Genomic DNA, 17,156 nt, shown 5'->3' on the forward strand with positions numbered 1-17,156 from the left:
CACTGCCACATTGTTGGCTAATTTCTTCTGGTGGTTGAGGCCTAACATGGCCTCTAAAAATGTTTCTTCGAATACTGCCACATTGTTGGCTAATTTCTTCTGGTGGTTGAGGCCTAACATGGCTTCTAAATATGTTTCTTCGAACACTGCCACATTGTTGGCTAATTTCTTCTGGTGGTTGAGGCCTAACATGGTTTCTAAATAGGTTGCTTATAATTTTGCCGTTAAATTGGCTAATTTCTTCTGGTGGTTGAGGCCTAACATGGCTTCTAAAAATGTTTCTTCGAACACTGCCCCATTGTTGGCTAATTTCTTTGGGTTGAGGCCTAACATGGCCTCTAAAAATGTTTCTTCGAATACTGCCACATTGTTGGCTAATTTCTTCTGGTGGTTGAGGCCTAACATGGCTTCTAAATATGTTTCTTCGAACACTGCCACATTGTTGGCTAATTTCTTTGGGTTGAGGCCTAACATGGCCTCTAAAAATGTTTCTTCGAATACTGCCACATTGTTGGCTAATTTCTTCTGGTGGTTGAGGCCTAACATGGCTTCTAAAAATGTTTCTTCGAATACTGCCCCATTGTTGGCTAATTTCTTTGGGTTGAGGCCTAACATGGTTTCTAAATAGGTTGCTTATAATTTTGTCGCTAAGTTGGCTAATTTCTTCTGGTGGTTGAGACCTAACATGGCTTCTAAAAATGTTTCTTCGAATACTGCCACATTGTTGGCTAATTTCTTCTGGTGGTTGAGGCCTAACATGGCTTCTAAAAATGTTTCTTCGAACACTGCCACATTGTTGGCTAATTTCTTCTGGTGGTTGAGGCCTAACATGGCCTCTAAAATGTTTCTTCGAATACTGCCACATTGTTGGCTAATTTCTTCTGGTGGTTGAGGCCTAACATGGCTTCTAAAAATGTTTCTTCGAATACTGCCCCATTGTTGTCTAATTTCTTCTGGTGGTTGAGGCCTAACATGGCTTCTAAATATGTTTCTTCGAACACTGCCACATTGTTGGCTAATTTCTTTGGGTTGAGGCCTAACATGGCCTCTAAAAATGTTTTTTTCGAATACTGCCACATTGTTGGCTAATTTCTTCTGGTGGTTGAGGCCTAACATGGCTTCTAAATATGTTTCTTCGAATACTGCCCCATTGTTGGCTAATTTCTTTGGGTTGAGGCCTAACATGGTTTCTAAATAGGTTGCTTATAATTTTGCCGCTAAGTTGGCTAATTTCTTCTGGTGGTTGAGACCTAACATGGCTTCTAAAAATGTTTCTTCGAATACTGCCACATTGTTGGCTAATTTCTTCTGGTGGTTGAGGCCTAACATGGCTTCTAAAAATGTTTCTTCGAACACTGCCACATTGTTGGCTAATTTCTTCTGGTGGTTGAGGCCTAACATGGCCTCTAAATATGTTTCTTCGAATACTGCCCCATTGTTGGCTAATTTCTTTGGGTTGAGGCCTAACATGGTTTCTAAATAGGTTGCTTATAATTTTGCCGCTAAGTTGGCTAATTTCTTCTGGTGGTTGAGACCTAACATGGCTTCTAAAAATGTTTCTTCGAATACTGCCACATTGTTGGCTAATTTCTTCTGGTGGTTGAGGCCTAACATGGCTTCTAAAAATGTTTCTTCGAACACTGCCACATTGTTGGCTAATTTCTTCTGGTGGTTGAGGCCTAACATGGCCTCTAAAAATGTTTCTTCAAATACTGCCACATTGTTGGCTAATTTCTTCTGGTGGTTGAGGCCTAACATGGCTTCTAAAAATGTTTCTTCGAATACTGCCCCATTGTTGGCTAATTTCTTTGGGTTGAGGCCTAACATGGTTTCTAAATAGGTTGCTTATAATTTTGCCGCTAAGTTGGCTAATTTCTTCTGGTGGTTGAGGCCTGACATGGCTTCTAAAAATGTAGTTTCGAACACTGCCACATTGTTGGCTAATTTCTTTGGATTGAGGCCTAACATGGCCTCTAAAAATGTTTCTTTGAATACTGCCACATTGTTGGCTAATTTCTTCTGGTGATTGAGGCCTAACATGGCTTCTAAATATGTTTCTTCGAACACTGCCACATTGTTGGCTAATTTCTTTGGGTTGAGGCCTAATATGGCCTCTAAAAATGTTTCTTCGAATACTGCCACATTGTTGGCTAATTTCTTCTGGTGGTTGAGGCCTAACATGGCTTCTAAAAATGTTTTTTCGAATACTGCCCCATTGTTGGCTAATTTCTTTGGGTTGAGGCCTAACATGGTTTCTAAATAGGTTGCTTATAATTTTGCCGCTAAGTTGGCTAATTTCTTCTGGTGGTTGAGACCTAACATGGCTTCTAAAAATGTTTCTTCGAATACTGTCACATTGTTGGCTAATTTCTTCTGGTGGTTGAGGCCTAACATGGCTTCTAAAAATGTTTCTTCGAACACTGCCACATTGTTGGCTAATTTCTTCTGGTGGTTGAGGCCTATCATGGCCTCTAAAAATGTTTCTTCGAATACTGCCACATTGTTGGCTAATTTCTTCTGGTGGTTGAGGCCTAACATGGCTTCTAAATATGTTTCTTCGAATACTGCCCCATTGTTGGCTAATTTCTTTGGGTTGAGGCCTCACATGGTTTCTAAATAGGTTGCTTCTATTTTTGCTGCTTAGTGGGCTAATTTCTTCTGGTGGTTGAGATCTAACATGGCTTCTAAAAATGTTTCTTCGAATACTGTCACATTGTTGGCTAATTTCTTCTGGTGGTTGAGGCCTAACATGGCTTCTAAAAATGTTTCTTCGAACACTGCCACATTGTTGGCTAATTTCTTCTGGTGGTTGAGGCCTAACATGGCCTCTAAAAATGTTTCTTCGAATACTGCCACATTGTTGGCTAATTTCTTCTGGTGGTTGAGGCCTAACATGGCTTCTAAATATGTTTCTTCGAATACTGCCCCATTGTTGGCTAATTTCTTTGGGTTGAGGCCTCACATGGTTTCTAAATACGTTGCTTCTATTTTTGCTGCTTAGTGGGCTAATTTCTTCTGGTTGTTGAGACCTAACATGGCTTCTAAAAATGTTTCTTCGAATACTGTCACATTGTTGGCTAATTTCTTTTGGTGGTTGAGGCCTAACATGGCTTCTAAAAATGTTTCTTCGAACACTGCCACATTGTTGGCTAATTTCTTCTGGTGGTTGAGGCCTAACATGGCCTCTAAAAATGTTTCTTCGAATACTGCCACATTGTTGGCTAATTTCTTCTGGTGGTTGAGGCCTAACATGGCTTCTAAATATGTTTCTTCGAACACTGCCACATTGTTGGCTAATTTCTTCTGGTGGTTGAGGCCTAACATGGCCTCTAAAAATGTTTCTTCGAATACTGCCACATTGTTGGCTAATTTCTTCTGGTGGTTGAGGCCTAACATGGCTTCTAAATATGTTTCTTCGAATACTGCCCCATTGTTGGCTAATTTCTTTGGGTTGAGGCCTAACATGGTTTCTAAATAGGTTGCTTATAATTTTGCCGCTAAGTTGGCTAATTTCTTCTGGTGGTTGAGACCTAACATGGCTTCTAAACATGTTTCTTCGAATACTGCCACATTGTTGGCTAATTTCTTCTGGTGGTTGAGGCCTAACATGGCTTCTAAAAATGTTTCTTCGAACACTGCCACATTGTTGGCTAATTTCTTCTGGTGGTTGAGGCCCAACATGGCCTCTAAAAATGTCTCTTCGAATACTGCCACATTGTTGGCTAATTTCTTCTGGTGGTTGAGGCCTAACATGGCTTCTAAAAATGTTTCTTCGAATACTGCCCCATTGTTGGCTAATTTCTTCTGGTGGTTGAGGCCTAACATGGCTTCTAAAAATGTTTCTTCGAATACTGCCACATTGTTGGCTAATTTCTTTGGGTTGAGGCCTAACATGGTTTCTAAATAGGTTGCTTATAATTTTGCCGCTAAATTGGCTAATTTCTTCTGGTGGTTGAGGCCTAACATGGCTTCTAAAAATGTTTCTTCGAACACTGCCACATTGTTGGCTAATTTCTTTGGGTTGAGGCCTAACATGGCCTCTAAAAATGTTTCTTCGAATACTGCCACATTGTTGGCTAATTTCTTCTGGTGGTTGAGGCCTAACATGGCTTCTAAATATGTTTCTTCGAATACTGCCCCATTGTTGGCTAATTTCTTTGGGTTGAGGCCTAACATGGTTTCTAAATAGGTTGCTTATAATTTTGCCGCTTAGTTGGCTAATTTCTTCTGGAGGTTGAGGCCTAACATGGCTTCTAATTATGTTGCTTCTATTTTTGCTGCTTAGTGGGCTAATTTCTTCGGGTTAAGGCTTGCCTCATTTAATTCTTCTGGCTCTAATACAATTGATTACAACAATGCTTGCTGCTTGGTTGTCAAAAGTATTCACACTATTATTACCCCTGAAACGACTGCGGCCAAAAGTCCTGTGCCTCAGTCATTATTCTTTCTTTTGAAATGATAGGAGTGCTCTAAAAATGTATACAGGGAGGGCATGTGTGTGTAGCAGTAACTGAGTGAAACATAGGTGCGAATTGCTCTTCCCATTGATTTCAAAGCAAAACATGGCATATATACATTTATCACTGTGTACAAAGCTTAAAAGTAAGGGAAATGTTTTAATGGTAGCCCCAAAGCCATGTCTGGTCTGGGAGTCAAAATAGGCCCTGGCATTCAAATTACACAGAGGCCCAAACAGGCCCCAACCATCAGCCCAGTAAATTTGACTGGAAACCAACCAACCTGGCAACCCTGGGTGACGCAAACATAGCCATAAACTCTACTTAAATTCATGCTGTAAGCAATAATTTAGATGGAATTTGTCCTCTGTGAATGCTTTTGTCCTTGAGTTAAATAAACGAGACAACACAGTTTGCTTAATGGAAAGAGGAATTTCATTCCTAGATGGTGTCCATCTTAAATCCCACTTTCAGCTGCATCTGCTATTTTGCAACTTTCAACTTCACAAGCAGTCTTGTCCCAGTTTGCTGTCCATAACCTTCAAAGAGAACACACGCCATCCTTTGTTTCCAAACACTTTACACAACGTATTCATAGATCCAGTGCAAAGCCCTTAAAGGGGTGGTTCACCTTTAAGGTAACTTTTAGTATGCAATAGTATGGCAAATTCTTAATTTGGTTTTAATTATTTGCCTTTTTCTTCTAAGTTCTGACTCTTTGCAGCTTTTAAATGTGAGTCAATGAGTTGACCCCAACTAAAAAGCAAATACTATGTCAGGCTACAAATGTATTGTTAGTCATTGCTACTTTTTCCATTTAGGCCTCTCCTATTCATATTCCAGTCTCTTATTTAAATCAATGCATGATAGCTAGGGGAATAATGTTACTTCTAATAGTGCCTAATTACCAAATCTAGTGTGACTTAATATCATAATTTATTTAAAAAAATCAATGTATGCGGGTTTGCGCATGCGCATGTGTGCGCGCGTCGTGCGCGCGTCAAAAACGGGCGTCGCCACTATAAATAGCCACGCCCATGCTTACAGTTGTAGGAGTGCAGTTTGAAAATGGCAGGACCTGGCATGATGAACAGAGACCAGCTACGGTACTTCGTCAGGTACCTGCACCAGGAGGGATACGACAATATCCCTCCTGGTGTGAGAGGCATCCAGGCACTCCGGCGGAGTATAATGGAGAGGCTGAGGCGCAGGCTGCGGAGGGAGTTCCGCTTGCGCTTAAGCCTAAGGGAGCTCCAGAGGATCTGGAGTGATCTAAAAAGACGCCACAGCGCATTTGTTGAAGATCTGCGCGTGGAGGTTGAAGGTAGAGTTATTTAAAAAGAAAACATCTTATAATGATTTGCTATTTTACAGCAATACTGTAATTAGGATTGGAGCAGTTGACTTTGACTGACTGACATAATTGCAGACAAGTTAGATAACAAGTAAATGAGCTGTCAAATGGAGATTATTTAAACAGATTATAATAGATTTATTTAAATGGAATACATGGGTTTCCTTAACTACAATAAAGCCACTTGATTCCTATTTATTTTGGTATTTTGGAGCAAATGTGTATTTGTTTAGGCCTGTGACAAGGCTAATAAGAATTTTACTTCACATAAAGGTAGATTTATTTAAACGGAATAAATAGGTTTCCCTTCTACAATAAAGCCACTTGATTCCTATTTATTTTGGTATTTTGGAGCAAATGTGTATTTGTTTAGGCCTGTGACAAGGCTAATAAGAATTTTACTTCACATAAAGGTAGATTTATTTAAACGGAATAAATAGGTTTCCCTTCTACAATAAAGCCACTTGATTCCTATTTATTTTGGTATTTTGGAGCAAATGTGTATTTGTTTAGGCCTGTGACAAGGCTAATAAGAATTTTACTTCACATAAAGGTAGATTTATTTAAACGGAATAAGTAGGTTTCCCTTCTTAACTACAATAAAGCCACTTGATCAGGCTCGGATCTGTGGAAAGGCCACCAAGGCCCGGGCCTAGGGCTAGAGGATTTTAGGGGGCGGCATGCTGCCCAACCACACCCATATTGGTTCAGAAACACTGGGGATGCACAGGAGATACAATAGTTTCCCATGCAGCAATCCCCATTGCTCCTGTCCAGATGATAAAAATTTGCCCGAATAAAGGGGAGGGGACAGGGGCGACGAATGCCAGTGGGCCTAGGGGTGCCTACTATGTAAATCTTGCCCTGCACTTGATTCCTATTTATTTTGGTATTTTGGAGCAAATGTGTATTTGTTTAGGCCTGTGACAAGGCTAATAAGAATTTTACTTCACATAAAGGTAGATTTATTTAAACGGAATAAATAGGTTTCCCTTCTTAACTACAATAAAGTTAATTTTCCTGTAGTTACAACATGACACCTTATCCTGTATAATTCATACTGTACAAATGCAATTGCTGTGTTACTCAAACTGAAATTTATTCATTGCCAGCTGAGTGGATCCAGGATGATTCTGATGGTGATGGGGATGTACCACCACCACCACCTGACCAGACAGCACCGCCATCACCTGACGAGGCAGCACCGCCTTCACCAGACGAGGCAGCACCGCCTTCACCACCTGACCAGGCAGCACTGCCACCTGTCCAGGCGGCACCACCACCTCACGGGGCAGCACCACTACCCGAACGGGCGGCGGCACCACCACCGGACCAGGCACCACCACCACACCAGGAGCTCAGTGTAGGCACACAGACTGAACATGCCTACTATGACCACACTGAGCTCCTGGTCACCCTGATCCACCAGGTCAATGCCATCAGGCAAGATCTGGGAGAGGTCAGGGAGATAGTGGAGTCCCTTCAGAGGGTCGTTGCTCCTCCTCCTCCTCCTTCTCCACTGTAATGTAGATATACATCTGTTGGCCTAGCACCGTTCTGCTATTTTGTATATATTAAAAAAGTTTTTATATGATTATATCTCTATATTTTGAGTTAATTTTTCATTTAACTAAACTAATACTCACATGGTACTTGAAATTGTTTGGATTCTAATAACACAACGATGACTATTCTTAATCGGAGTCATTAAAATTACATTACATAGTATTTCAGAATCATTACAATTACATGATGTAAATATAAGGTTCATTCACATAAACATATGGTTTATTCATTTTTATCTGAGATACAAAGCATCCAGATACTATCTGTTCAGATTTATTAGTTGTACTTGTGTTAGTAATCTACTATTAGATATATAAAGTACAGATGGTACTTTTTGGTTAAACAGTGATATAGAATAGTAGTAGATACCATTACCAGTTGACCAGAGGTAATGTGAAAAAATCCACAAACGTTAAAAGTTTAAGAAACTTGCAAAATGGGAGCCATTTTTTCCAAGATAGGAGTCCTCTAACAATGCAGGGCATGTGTGTAGCAGTATACTAAGTGAAACACGCATGTGTATTGGTCTTCCCATGGAGTCCAATCCAATTCAGCACATTCAGACACAAAGCAAAAGATACCATATTCATTTATCATCACAGACTACAAAGCTTGAAACTAAGGGAAAATTTTTTATTTGTAGCCCCAAAGGTGAAAAAAGGTTATACAAACAAAACACCCATAGAAGATGGGTTTCATCAAATTGCAGTGCGAGTCAAAAATAACGGCGCGCGTTAAAACACTTATTTGCGTCTGCGACAAAATATTTTGACGCGCGACGAAATCGGGCCGTGCATCTCGTTTCGCAAATTTTTCGCCGTTTCGCGAATTTCGCTGGAAATTTGCGAATTATTCGGCGAAGCGAAACGCGACAGATTCGCCCATCACTACTGATAGGAGCACCGGCCCGGGATTTCAGGTAAGTAAATACATTCACTTGGGGAGTGCCTAAAATTTGGCTCCCCCAAGTGGTTAACAACTTTCCTTCTCCTTTTAAAGTAATAAAAATATAATGCAGTGTTGCCCTGCACTGCTAAACCTGTTGAGTTTGCTTCAGAAACACTACTACTGTGTAGCAATGGGGGGCAGCTATTCAAAAGAGAAAAGGCTCAAGTTACACAGCAGATGAGCTCTTTGGGATATAATGTTATCTGCTATCCACTATTTATCCTGTGTCATATAGCCTTTTTTCAATATCCGCCATTGGTACTCAGCAGCTTGTTTATATGAACTATAGTAGTGTTTCTGAACCAAACAGATCAGTTTTACCAGTGTTACCAGTGCAGGGCAACACTACATAATATTTTCATTACTTCAAAACACTTTATTTATTTTTTGTGTTACTGTTCCCTGATGTGTGTTCTGTGGCTCTATGTCTGTTGTACAACTGAATTAACACACAATGCATTTTATATTTCAACCCAGTGCCTAGGTTATCTCCCTTCTGATCTTGAAACCGCTGTTTGTCATTGCACTAGTACAAGCCAATACCTTGCTAGCCCTGAGGTTATTGTCACCCTAGGCTGCCTATGTGCAGCTGCGAGCATATTTGGAATGAAAATGCATACTTACACAGTTTTGTGCTGAAAACTGCACAGAACACACACAACAGATCCACCCCCATTGGCTGTTTCACATTAGCCTTACTGCTGCTAACTGGATTGCCTGCAATAGTTACATTTTTTTATCCACAAATGTATTCCACAGATGCAGTTTCAAAAAGTGCTCTAAGAAACTAAGCCATATCTATCTAAGAAAAATAACTGTTCTCAGTACCCTACCATGTCCTTATTAAAGTCCAGATAGGGGAATTTGGTAGAGGCTCTGGCCTAGCCACTCGCCAGTGAAATAGTCAAAAATAAATGGAAAGCCAATACCTTGTCTGCTACAAACGGGTGAATCCCAAACTTTATTCCATGGTGCTCACAACACTTCAATTTTCAAACGTTTCGGGACCGCATGGCCCTTCCTCAGTTTCCCTACCATGTCCTTACCCTCCAAATATGTGCAGCCTGTTTGGCACAATAAATACAGAGGATCACCTTGAGGAGGAGCAGTTCTGTGTGCCGGTAGTGTTTTATGAATGTTCCAGGTGTGTGTCAATCCCACCCGACACTTAAGGGCTGGTCCACACGAGAAGATTCGCCCGCGACAAGTCGCCGCGGTGAGAAAATCAAGAGTAGCGGCGACAAAGCGCATGAAAAAAACAGGCATAAAAAACGAAGCGATTTGGCTCACGCGCGACTATGTTTCCCATGGTGCATCCCAGTACTTCCTCCGCCCAAACTGTATTATGGGTAAAGGACGGAAGTACCAACAGTACAGTGTTGTTGTTGCTGGCGTGTTTACTTCGGCGTGTTTTCGCAGCGTCTTTTGAAAATGGAAGCAGATTTGGCTGCTGTTTTTTTTTTGGTTTACTTATATTTCTATTTGCTAGAGAAAGATAAACAGGAAAGGGCTGCTGCTGCTAGAAAATATTGGGTTCATCCCTTAACTGATCAGCGGCTAAGGAATGGACAATTTCATGTTTTATATGGTGAACTTCGGAACTATCCTGATAAATTCTTCAAGTATTTCAGAATGTCGATTGCAAGTTTTGATGAACTTCTCAGCATTGTAAAACCAGGACTGTGTCGTGCCCAAAGTTTGATGAGGGGTTCAATCTCACCAGAGGAGCGGCTGTGTGTGACACTAAGGTTGGTATGCTTTTTTTTTTTGCTGCTTCTTTGTGATATATATGGTTTTAGGTGACTGGTATGGGCAATTTGGTGTGTGTGTGTGTATATATATATGCTGGATATACTGTATACATATATAGAGATAGATAGATAGATAGATAGATAGATAGATTGATAGAGAAAGGTATATGTGTATTTTAGCAATAATACAGGTCCTCCCTATCATAATATATTTTTTTTTTATCAGAGTAGTAATGCTTATCTTTTCTTTTTCCTTCAGGTTTTTAGCGACTGGACAGTCATTTGCTTCTATGTACTTTCAATTCCTAATTGGTCGAAGCACTATAAGGGTAAGGCCACACTAAGCGATAGCGCGGCGATTTGACTCGCCGCGACTATTCGCCGCGACTTTTAATCCTCAATCGCTGGCGAAACTTTAGCGCTGGCGTCTATGGGGAATCGCTGCGTAAAAACACACGCGGCGATCTTTTTTCTATTGTCGCTCGAAATCGCCTCGCTAGGCGATTTCGAGCGACAATAGAAAAAAGATCGCCGCGTGTGTTTTTACGCTGGCGATTTTGCGCGATTTCCCATAGACGCCAGCGCCAAAGTTTCGCCAGCGATTGAGGATTAAAAGTCGCGGCGAATAGTCGCGGCGAGTCCAGATTATTTGGACTGAGCTGCAAAGAATTGTCATGCCGCCCCCAAATGAAAATGCTTGGCGTACCATTGCTGAAGATTTTTACAAACACACCAATTTTCCTAATTGCTTGGGGGCCTTGGATGGAAAGCACATCAGAGTTACAATGCCATTCAAAAGTGGATCAAAGTACTTTAATTACAAAAATACTTTTCAGTTGTCCTTCTGGCTAGTGTTGATGCCAATTATTGCTTCACTATCATTGATGTGGGATCCTATGGAAGCACTGGTGATGCCAGTGCTTTCCGGCATTCGGCATTGGGACGCAGATTATCAGAAGGGTCACTTGGTATACCTCTTCCTAGACCATTGCCTGGGACCACGGCACCTTCCTTGCCTTATGTTTTTGTGGGAGATGAAGCCTTTGGTCTCACAGAAAATATAATGCGGCCTTACCCAGGGTCACAAAGGGCAATAGAGAAACGTGTTTTTAATTACCGTTTATCAAGAGCACGACGTATGGTAGAGTGTGCTTTCGGCATTCTCTCAAACAAATGGCGTGTGTTCCATACAAGTATACAATTGGAACCCCAGTTTGTGGACATTATAATAAAAGCATGTTGTGTCCTACACAATTTTGTTCGCCTTAGGGATGGCTATCACTTTCAAGACACCCTGACTGATGATATCCCAGATATTGATTGGGCCCCTGTTAGAGGTCCAACAGGAGGGATGAGAGTTCGGGATCAGTTTGCAAATTATTTCATGTCTCCTGATGGAGCTATACCATGGCAGCTGAACCGAATTTAGTCTGCATACAGTTGCATACAGTTGCATAGATACGTATAATTAAAATACTCATTGTCTACATTGTATTAATAAAAAACTGTTTATTTCACAATCTATTGGTGTTACTCAGTTGTCTTTTCTGAAATGTTACTAAAATGACAATTTACTTTGCTACTGTAAGAGCCCAGTGCTTTAGTCTAGCTGTGTTGGGGAGTGGGACTGGTGTGTAGGGATATAGCGAACTGCCAATTATGTGTTCGCGAATGCGGTTTGCGAACACCGACAGAAATGCTAACGTTCGCGAACTTCGAACACCCGCAAAAATCGTTCCGAATCGAACGATTGCAAGCATTCATCGAATGATTTGCATTCAATCAAACGCTAAAATCGTTCGATCGTTCAATTAGAACGATTTTAGCGTTCGATTGAATGAAAATCATTTGATTGAAATGACGCGAACGGCTGAAGTTTGCGCAAACTAGTTCGCCGCAGAACAGTTGCTACATCCCTACTGGTGTGCTGCTCCTCCTAGTAGTTCACCACCACCAGCACCAACCAGAGTCAAAATTGTTACAAAGTACCTTAGTTGCACCTGTTAGCTGTTCTGAGCTCTCTTCCAAAAGCCAATTAAGTTAGTTCCAAAGTATGTTATTTGCACCTGTTAGCTGTTCTGAGCTCTCTGGCAGAATTAAGAATTAAGTTAGAAACTGTTTGGTTGTTCTGGCAGTGCAGATAAAAGAGGGACTTTCCAGTACAAAAGAGGGATGTGATAGAGGGTTGAGTGGTTAAAAGAGGGACTATCCCTCAGAACTGTCTAAAGACAACACGCAGACGTCAAAGAATATAGAAAATACGCCACGACAATACGCCCGTATACGACGGTACGCGTCATGCTTCATACGTTACGTCGTGCGTTACGTCGTGCGTTTTAGAGCCTGCGTCATTGTTTTTTGCAAAGTCGCAAGAATGGTGGGTCTGAACTCCCTTACTGATGGACAGACTTGGGAAATTGCTAGCTTTCTGCAGGCGGAAAGCTATGACAACTTGCCTATGTGGATGCCCAACAAAAGGGCACATAAGCAGAGCCTGCTGCGCAGGCTCCGGCGCAGGTTGAGGCATCACCATGGGGTAAATCTGGACCGCCGCACATTGCAGCGACTGTGGTCAGATTTAAAGCGGAGGGACCCAGATTATGTTATGCAAGTGCAGCTGCACCATCTCAGTGAGTATTTACTATTTCTAAACTAACCTTAACAATACATATATTAAATATATCCATTAATTGATTACATAATTTTCTATCAGGGGGACATCCACAGGCCAGAGCTGCTGTTGAGCAGGAGGCAGAGCTTTCTGATATGGAGGAGGGGGGACATCCACAGGCCAGAGCTGCTGATGCTGCAGAGCAAGTGCCTCCACTTGAGGAGGAGGCAGATTTCCTGGAGGCTGAGCAGTCCGATGTGGAAGCTGCAGAGGAGTTCATGGAAGCAGAGCTGCCAGTGGAGGTAGCAGAACAGGAGGCTCGTGCATCAGATGAAGGTAGCTGCAAGATGACATCACACCCCCCACATAAAAAAATGTTATGATATACTTAAACATGAGTTTATTATAATAATTCTATATTTTTTTTTTTTCATAGAAGACGATGAAAACTGGGACCATGCACGGCTGGTGGCAGAAGTGCGGCAGCTTAAAAATCGGGTGCTGGACCTGGAAAACCAGCTTATGTAATTTTTTTTTTTTTTTTTTTTTTTTGTAAATAGTTTTTTAAGTAAAAGCTTTCCACCTTATGGATATCTGTCTATCATTTTTATAAAAATATGGAGACAAGGAAGAATTGAGCTTAACAAGTTCACCATTTATTTAGAAACAATGGAAAAAAAAGTGCAAAAACATAACTAAAAAAGACAAAGTGCAAAGTGCAATCTGTTTGAATAAACAGTATACATTAATAAACATAATAAACTGCATAACAGTTAATGGTATACCAAACCAGTAATTATATTAAAGGTCGGTAAATGAATTTTGGGAAGGATCCCATGCTTGTGAAGTCGAAGGGTATGGAAAAGGGTAAGGATAAGGGTTTGGGGTACTACTTTGAGGCATACTGAATGATTGTGGGGGTTGATGAAATGGTTGCGGTGGGTGCATAAGAGGCCTGTTTGGTACGTTATTGCCTTGGGGTAAATATTTATATAGCAACTGCAAAAAGTCCATTCTCAGCATTTGCATATGCCCCTCAGGAACCATCATAATGGTTGGAATTAAACCAGTATAAAAGGCAAATTCTTGAGAATCCTCAAAGGCATAGGCCCTCTTAGCAGAAGATTCTTGGGAAGCCTCTCTGGAAGATGAGACCGAATCACATAACTTGGACAGCATATTTTGTACATCACCATATGAAATGTTTGATTTTTTTCTTTTTGCTGCCCGAGTGATGTCAGATTGAGATGATTGTGAAGGTGGGGTGATAGTGCTGCTTAAAGTGCCAGGTGGAGTGCGAGTACTGCTGGAAGTGCCAGGTGAGGTGACAGTGGTACTGGAAGTGCTAGGTCTTGTAGGAGTGCCAGTTGGTGTAACAGTTCTGTTATTGTTTGCAGGATCCACTGTTTCTTGAACCTCATCATCCAGATTGCTAGAAGTTCTAATGGCAAATACAAAAATAATACTGTTACAACAAGGCATTGTTTCCTTAAATGCATACATTTTGTATACTCTGGCATTCCTCTGCATTGTAGTGTTACATACATATACAGTAATACATATATATACCAGGGTAGGTAAAATTCAAATGGAGTTCACTGAGTCCACCTGAAGTTCATATAATCAAAGGCTACAATGTTATCCCAATAACAATTATTTATCTTCTTTCTATATAGGCCCAGTCCAAGATTAGTATGATGCATACCTCCCAACTTTTTTACAACTCAACCTGCAGTCCCTCATTTGTACTGGAAAGTCCCTCTTTTCTCCGCACTGAACAGCCAAAAAAAATGGTTTCTAACTTAATTTTGCCAGAGAGCTCAGAACAGCTAACAGGTGCAAATAACATACTTTGTAACAATTTTGAGATAAGAAATAGGAAAATAAGTAATTATAACAGTTTTGATAAGGAGACATACTTTCAAACTTTTCATAAGCTACCAAAAATGATGATGTAGCATTGATCAACCCCCCCCCCAAAATTAAGGAGGATTATTGACCCCCCAAAAATAAGGAGGATTATTGACTTACTGTCTCTTAGCAAAAGCAGGTAGTAAAAATGTTAAATGTTCTGCATAGATGTACTTCTTCCGTTTGGAAGGCGATGCACCACTCCGTGTGTCTGTCTTCTGGGCAGCCACTTCCCTACGAAAGCAATCACGAACATGCTTCCAGCGCATTTGCATTTCTTTGACTGGGACAAAGAAAAAATAAATATTAGTACTAAACAAAAAGAAAAAGCCATACTAATGATTACCACATACCTATATAGAAAAAAAAAACACATCCACAGGCTGTATGCATACCCCCTACATAAGCTTATAACAGTATAAGGTTCGGTCGGTATAACAATTTTAAAAAAAAGAAAGTGGCAGACATACCCTAAACTTTATATCAACTAAAATTGTGGCCATCACTTACCTCGCAAATTTTTTTCAACATCCGAAAGAGCTTCCCAGCCTTCAAACAGTTCAACCGCCACCTCATCCCACAATTGTCTCCTAGCAATTTTGTTGTGATATAACGGTTGCTCTGTCATATAGAGAGCAGGTCGGTTTTCCACCAATTGAATCAGCTTGTCTGTATCAACATACAGCTTTGTCAAAGACATTTTTCCAAAATGTGTTGGCGCAGGAGAAAAGTCGCACCGCGATGTCCCTCGACCAAACAAAGTTTGAAATTCGCGGGTCCGTGTTAACGCCGTGATTTATACGTTCACGCCTACGTCTTGTCGCCGTGACATCTACGGTCGTGAAATCTACGGTCGTGTCCTCGCATACGCAATTACGTATGCGTCATGTCGTAATGTATCGCCGCTGTTAGTAGCCTCGTCTATTTGCTACACGCATTTTCGTATGCTTTCCTATGCATTTGCTTTTTTCGTTGTTGCCGCGTCTTGTCGCTTCGAAAAGGGTCTCCATGCGTTTTCAGGCTACTGGCGCTTTTTAGTAGCCTGGTGTGGCAGGTATCTTGCGTTTCTCTGTCTTGCCTATTGCAAGACAAGACGAGCGTTTTGTCGCCGCTACTCTTGATTTTCTAACCGCGGCGACTTGTCGCGGGCGAATCTCCCCGTGTGGAATAGCCCTAAGAGTTTGGGTGTGCCTGTGTGTTCACTAAACTTACATAAACAAAACCACACCACAACCTTTATATCAGGTAGTGCCTGTAATATCTTTAGGTGATGGCACACTGGGAAATTAGTTGCCTGTGATAAATTTGCTTTACTGCAGGCAACTAATCTCCCAAAATTGCTTTCCTGTCAGTAAAAATGTAAATTACTGGTATGAAAACATCTGTGTTGCTTAGTTTTTCCGAGGATGCCTGAAGCAAATAAAGTGATGCATGTTTTGCAAGTGATTTACATTTTTGAAAGTCGGAAAGTATTTTTGGGAGATTTTGGGCAAATTTATTATGACTAATCTTCGCATGTGTCATGGCCGTTAACATGCTTTCTTCTTTTATTATTCATTGAAAAAAAAAATTATTAATAGTATGATTTATATTAAAGGGGACCCTGTCACCCAGACATTAAAACTGTATAATAAAAGTCCTTTGCAAATTAGACTTGAAACCCCATTCTTTTTTTCAATTATTAATATACAAACCTGTTATAAATGTATTTAGAAATCTGAGCTGTCAATCATATTTTGACTGCCTCAGGCATAAAGGTGTGGCAGTCAATTACTTTCACTTTCCACTTTTGTGAAAGTAAGATGATCGAAAAGGATTTGCAATGAATACTTGGGGTGCAGGTCCACTTTGCTGTCTTCGGGAGACTAATCTCCCCGAAAAGCCCTTTTTGGGGAGATTAGTAGCACGAAGAAGAGTCAATTAGTCGCCGGGCGACTAAATCTCCCCAAATCTTCGCGTCTGTCTTCACTTTACTGCTGTACTGCAGGTTGGAGTGATATCACCCCCCTCCCTTTTCCCCCCCAGCAGCCAAACAAAAGAACAATGGGAAGGTAACCAAGATAGCAGCTCCCTAATACAAGATAACAGCTGCCTGGTAGATCTAAGAACAACACTCAATAGTAAAAACCCATGTCCCACTGAGACACATTCCGTTACATTGAGAAGGAAAAACAGCAGCCTGCCAGAAAGCATTTCTCTCCTAAAGTGCAGGCACAAGTCACATGACTGGGGGCAGCTGGGAAATTGACAAAATGTCTAGCCCCATGTCAGATTTCAAAATTGAATATAAAAAATCTGTTTGCTCTTTTGAGAAATGGATTTCAGTGCAGAATTCTGCTGGAGTAGCACTATTAACTGATGCATTTTGAAAAAAACATGTTTTCCGATGACAGGATCCCTTTAAGGACAGGGGCATGTGAAACTACTGGGGGAGATTAGTTGGCTAGTGACAAATTGCTTCTTCTTCGGGCGACTAATCTCCCCGAAATGCCTCCCCGCCGACTTGAATCTAAATCGGCGGCGGGATGGCACTTGGGGCACTTCACTTGGGGCACTTT

The 17,156-nt window shown here is 41.1% G+C and overlaps 1 protein-coding gene across 1 annotated transcript; it reads right to left on the bottom strand.

Moving 5' to 3' along the window:
• Positions 1–13,369: 13,369 nt before the first annotated feature.
• On the bottom strand, positions 13,370–15,769 carry LOC121400526. The gene is made up of 3 exons (XM_041583778.1): positions 15,109–15,769; positions 14,719–14,881; positions 13,370–14,128 (listed from the first exon to the last, which is right to left on the bottom strand). Exons 1-3 carry the CDS (start codon positions 15,296–15,298, stop codon positions 13,489–13,491), a joined length of 993 nt encoding a protein of 330 aa, XP_041439712.1. The 5' UTR covers positions 15,299–15,769; the 3' UTR covers positions 13,370–13,488.
• Between the last annotated feature and the right edge of the window lie 1,387 nt (positions 15,770–17,156).

This window comes from Xenopus laevis, chromosome 2S (genome assembly GCF_017654675.1).
Source record: "Xenopus laevis strain J_2021 chromosome 2S, Xenopus_laevis_v10.1, whole genome shotgun sequence".
NCBI classification, from domain to species: domain Eukaryota; kingdom Metazoa; phylum Chordata; class Amphibia; order Anura; family Pipidae; genus Xenopus; species Xenopus laevis.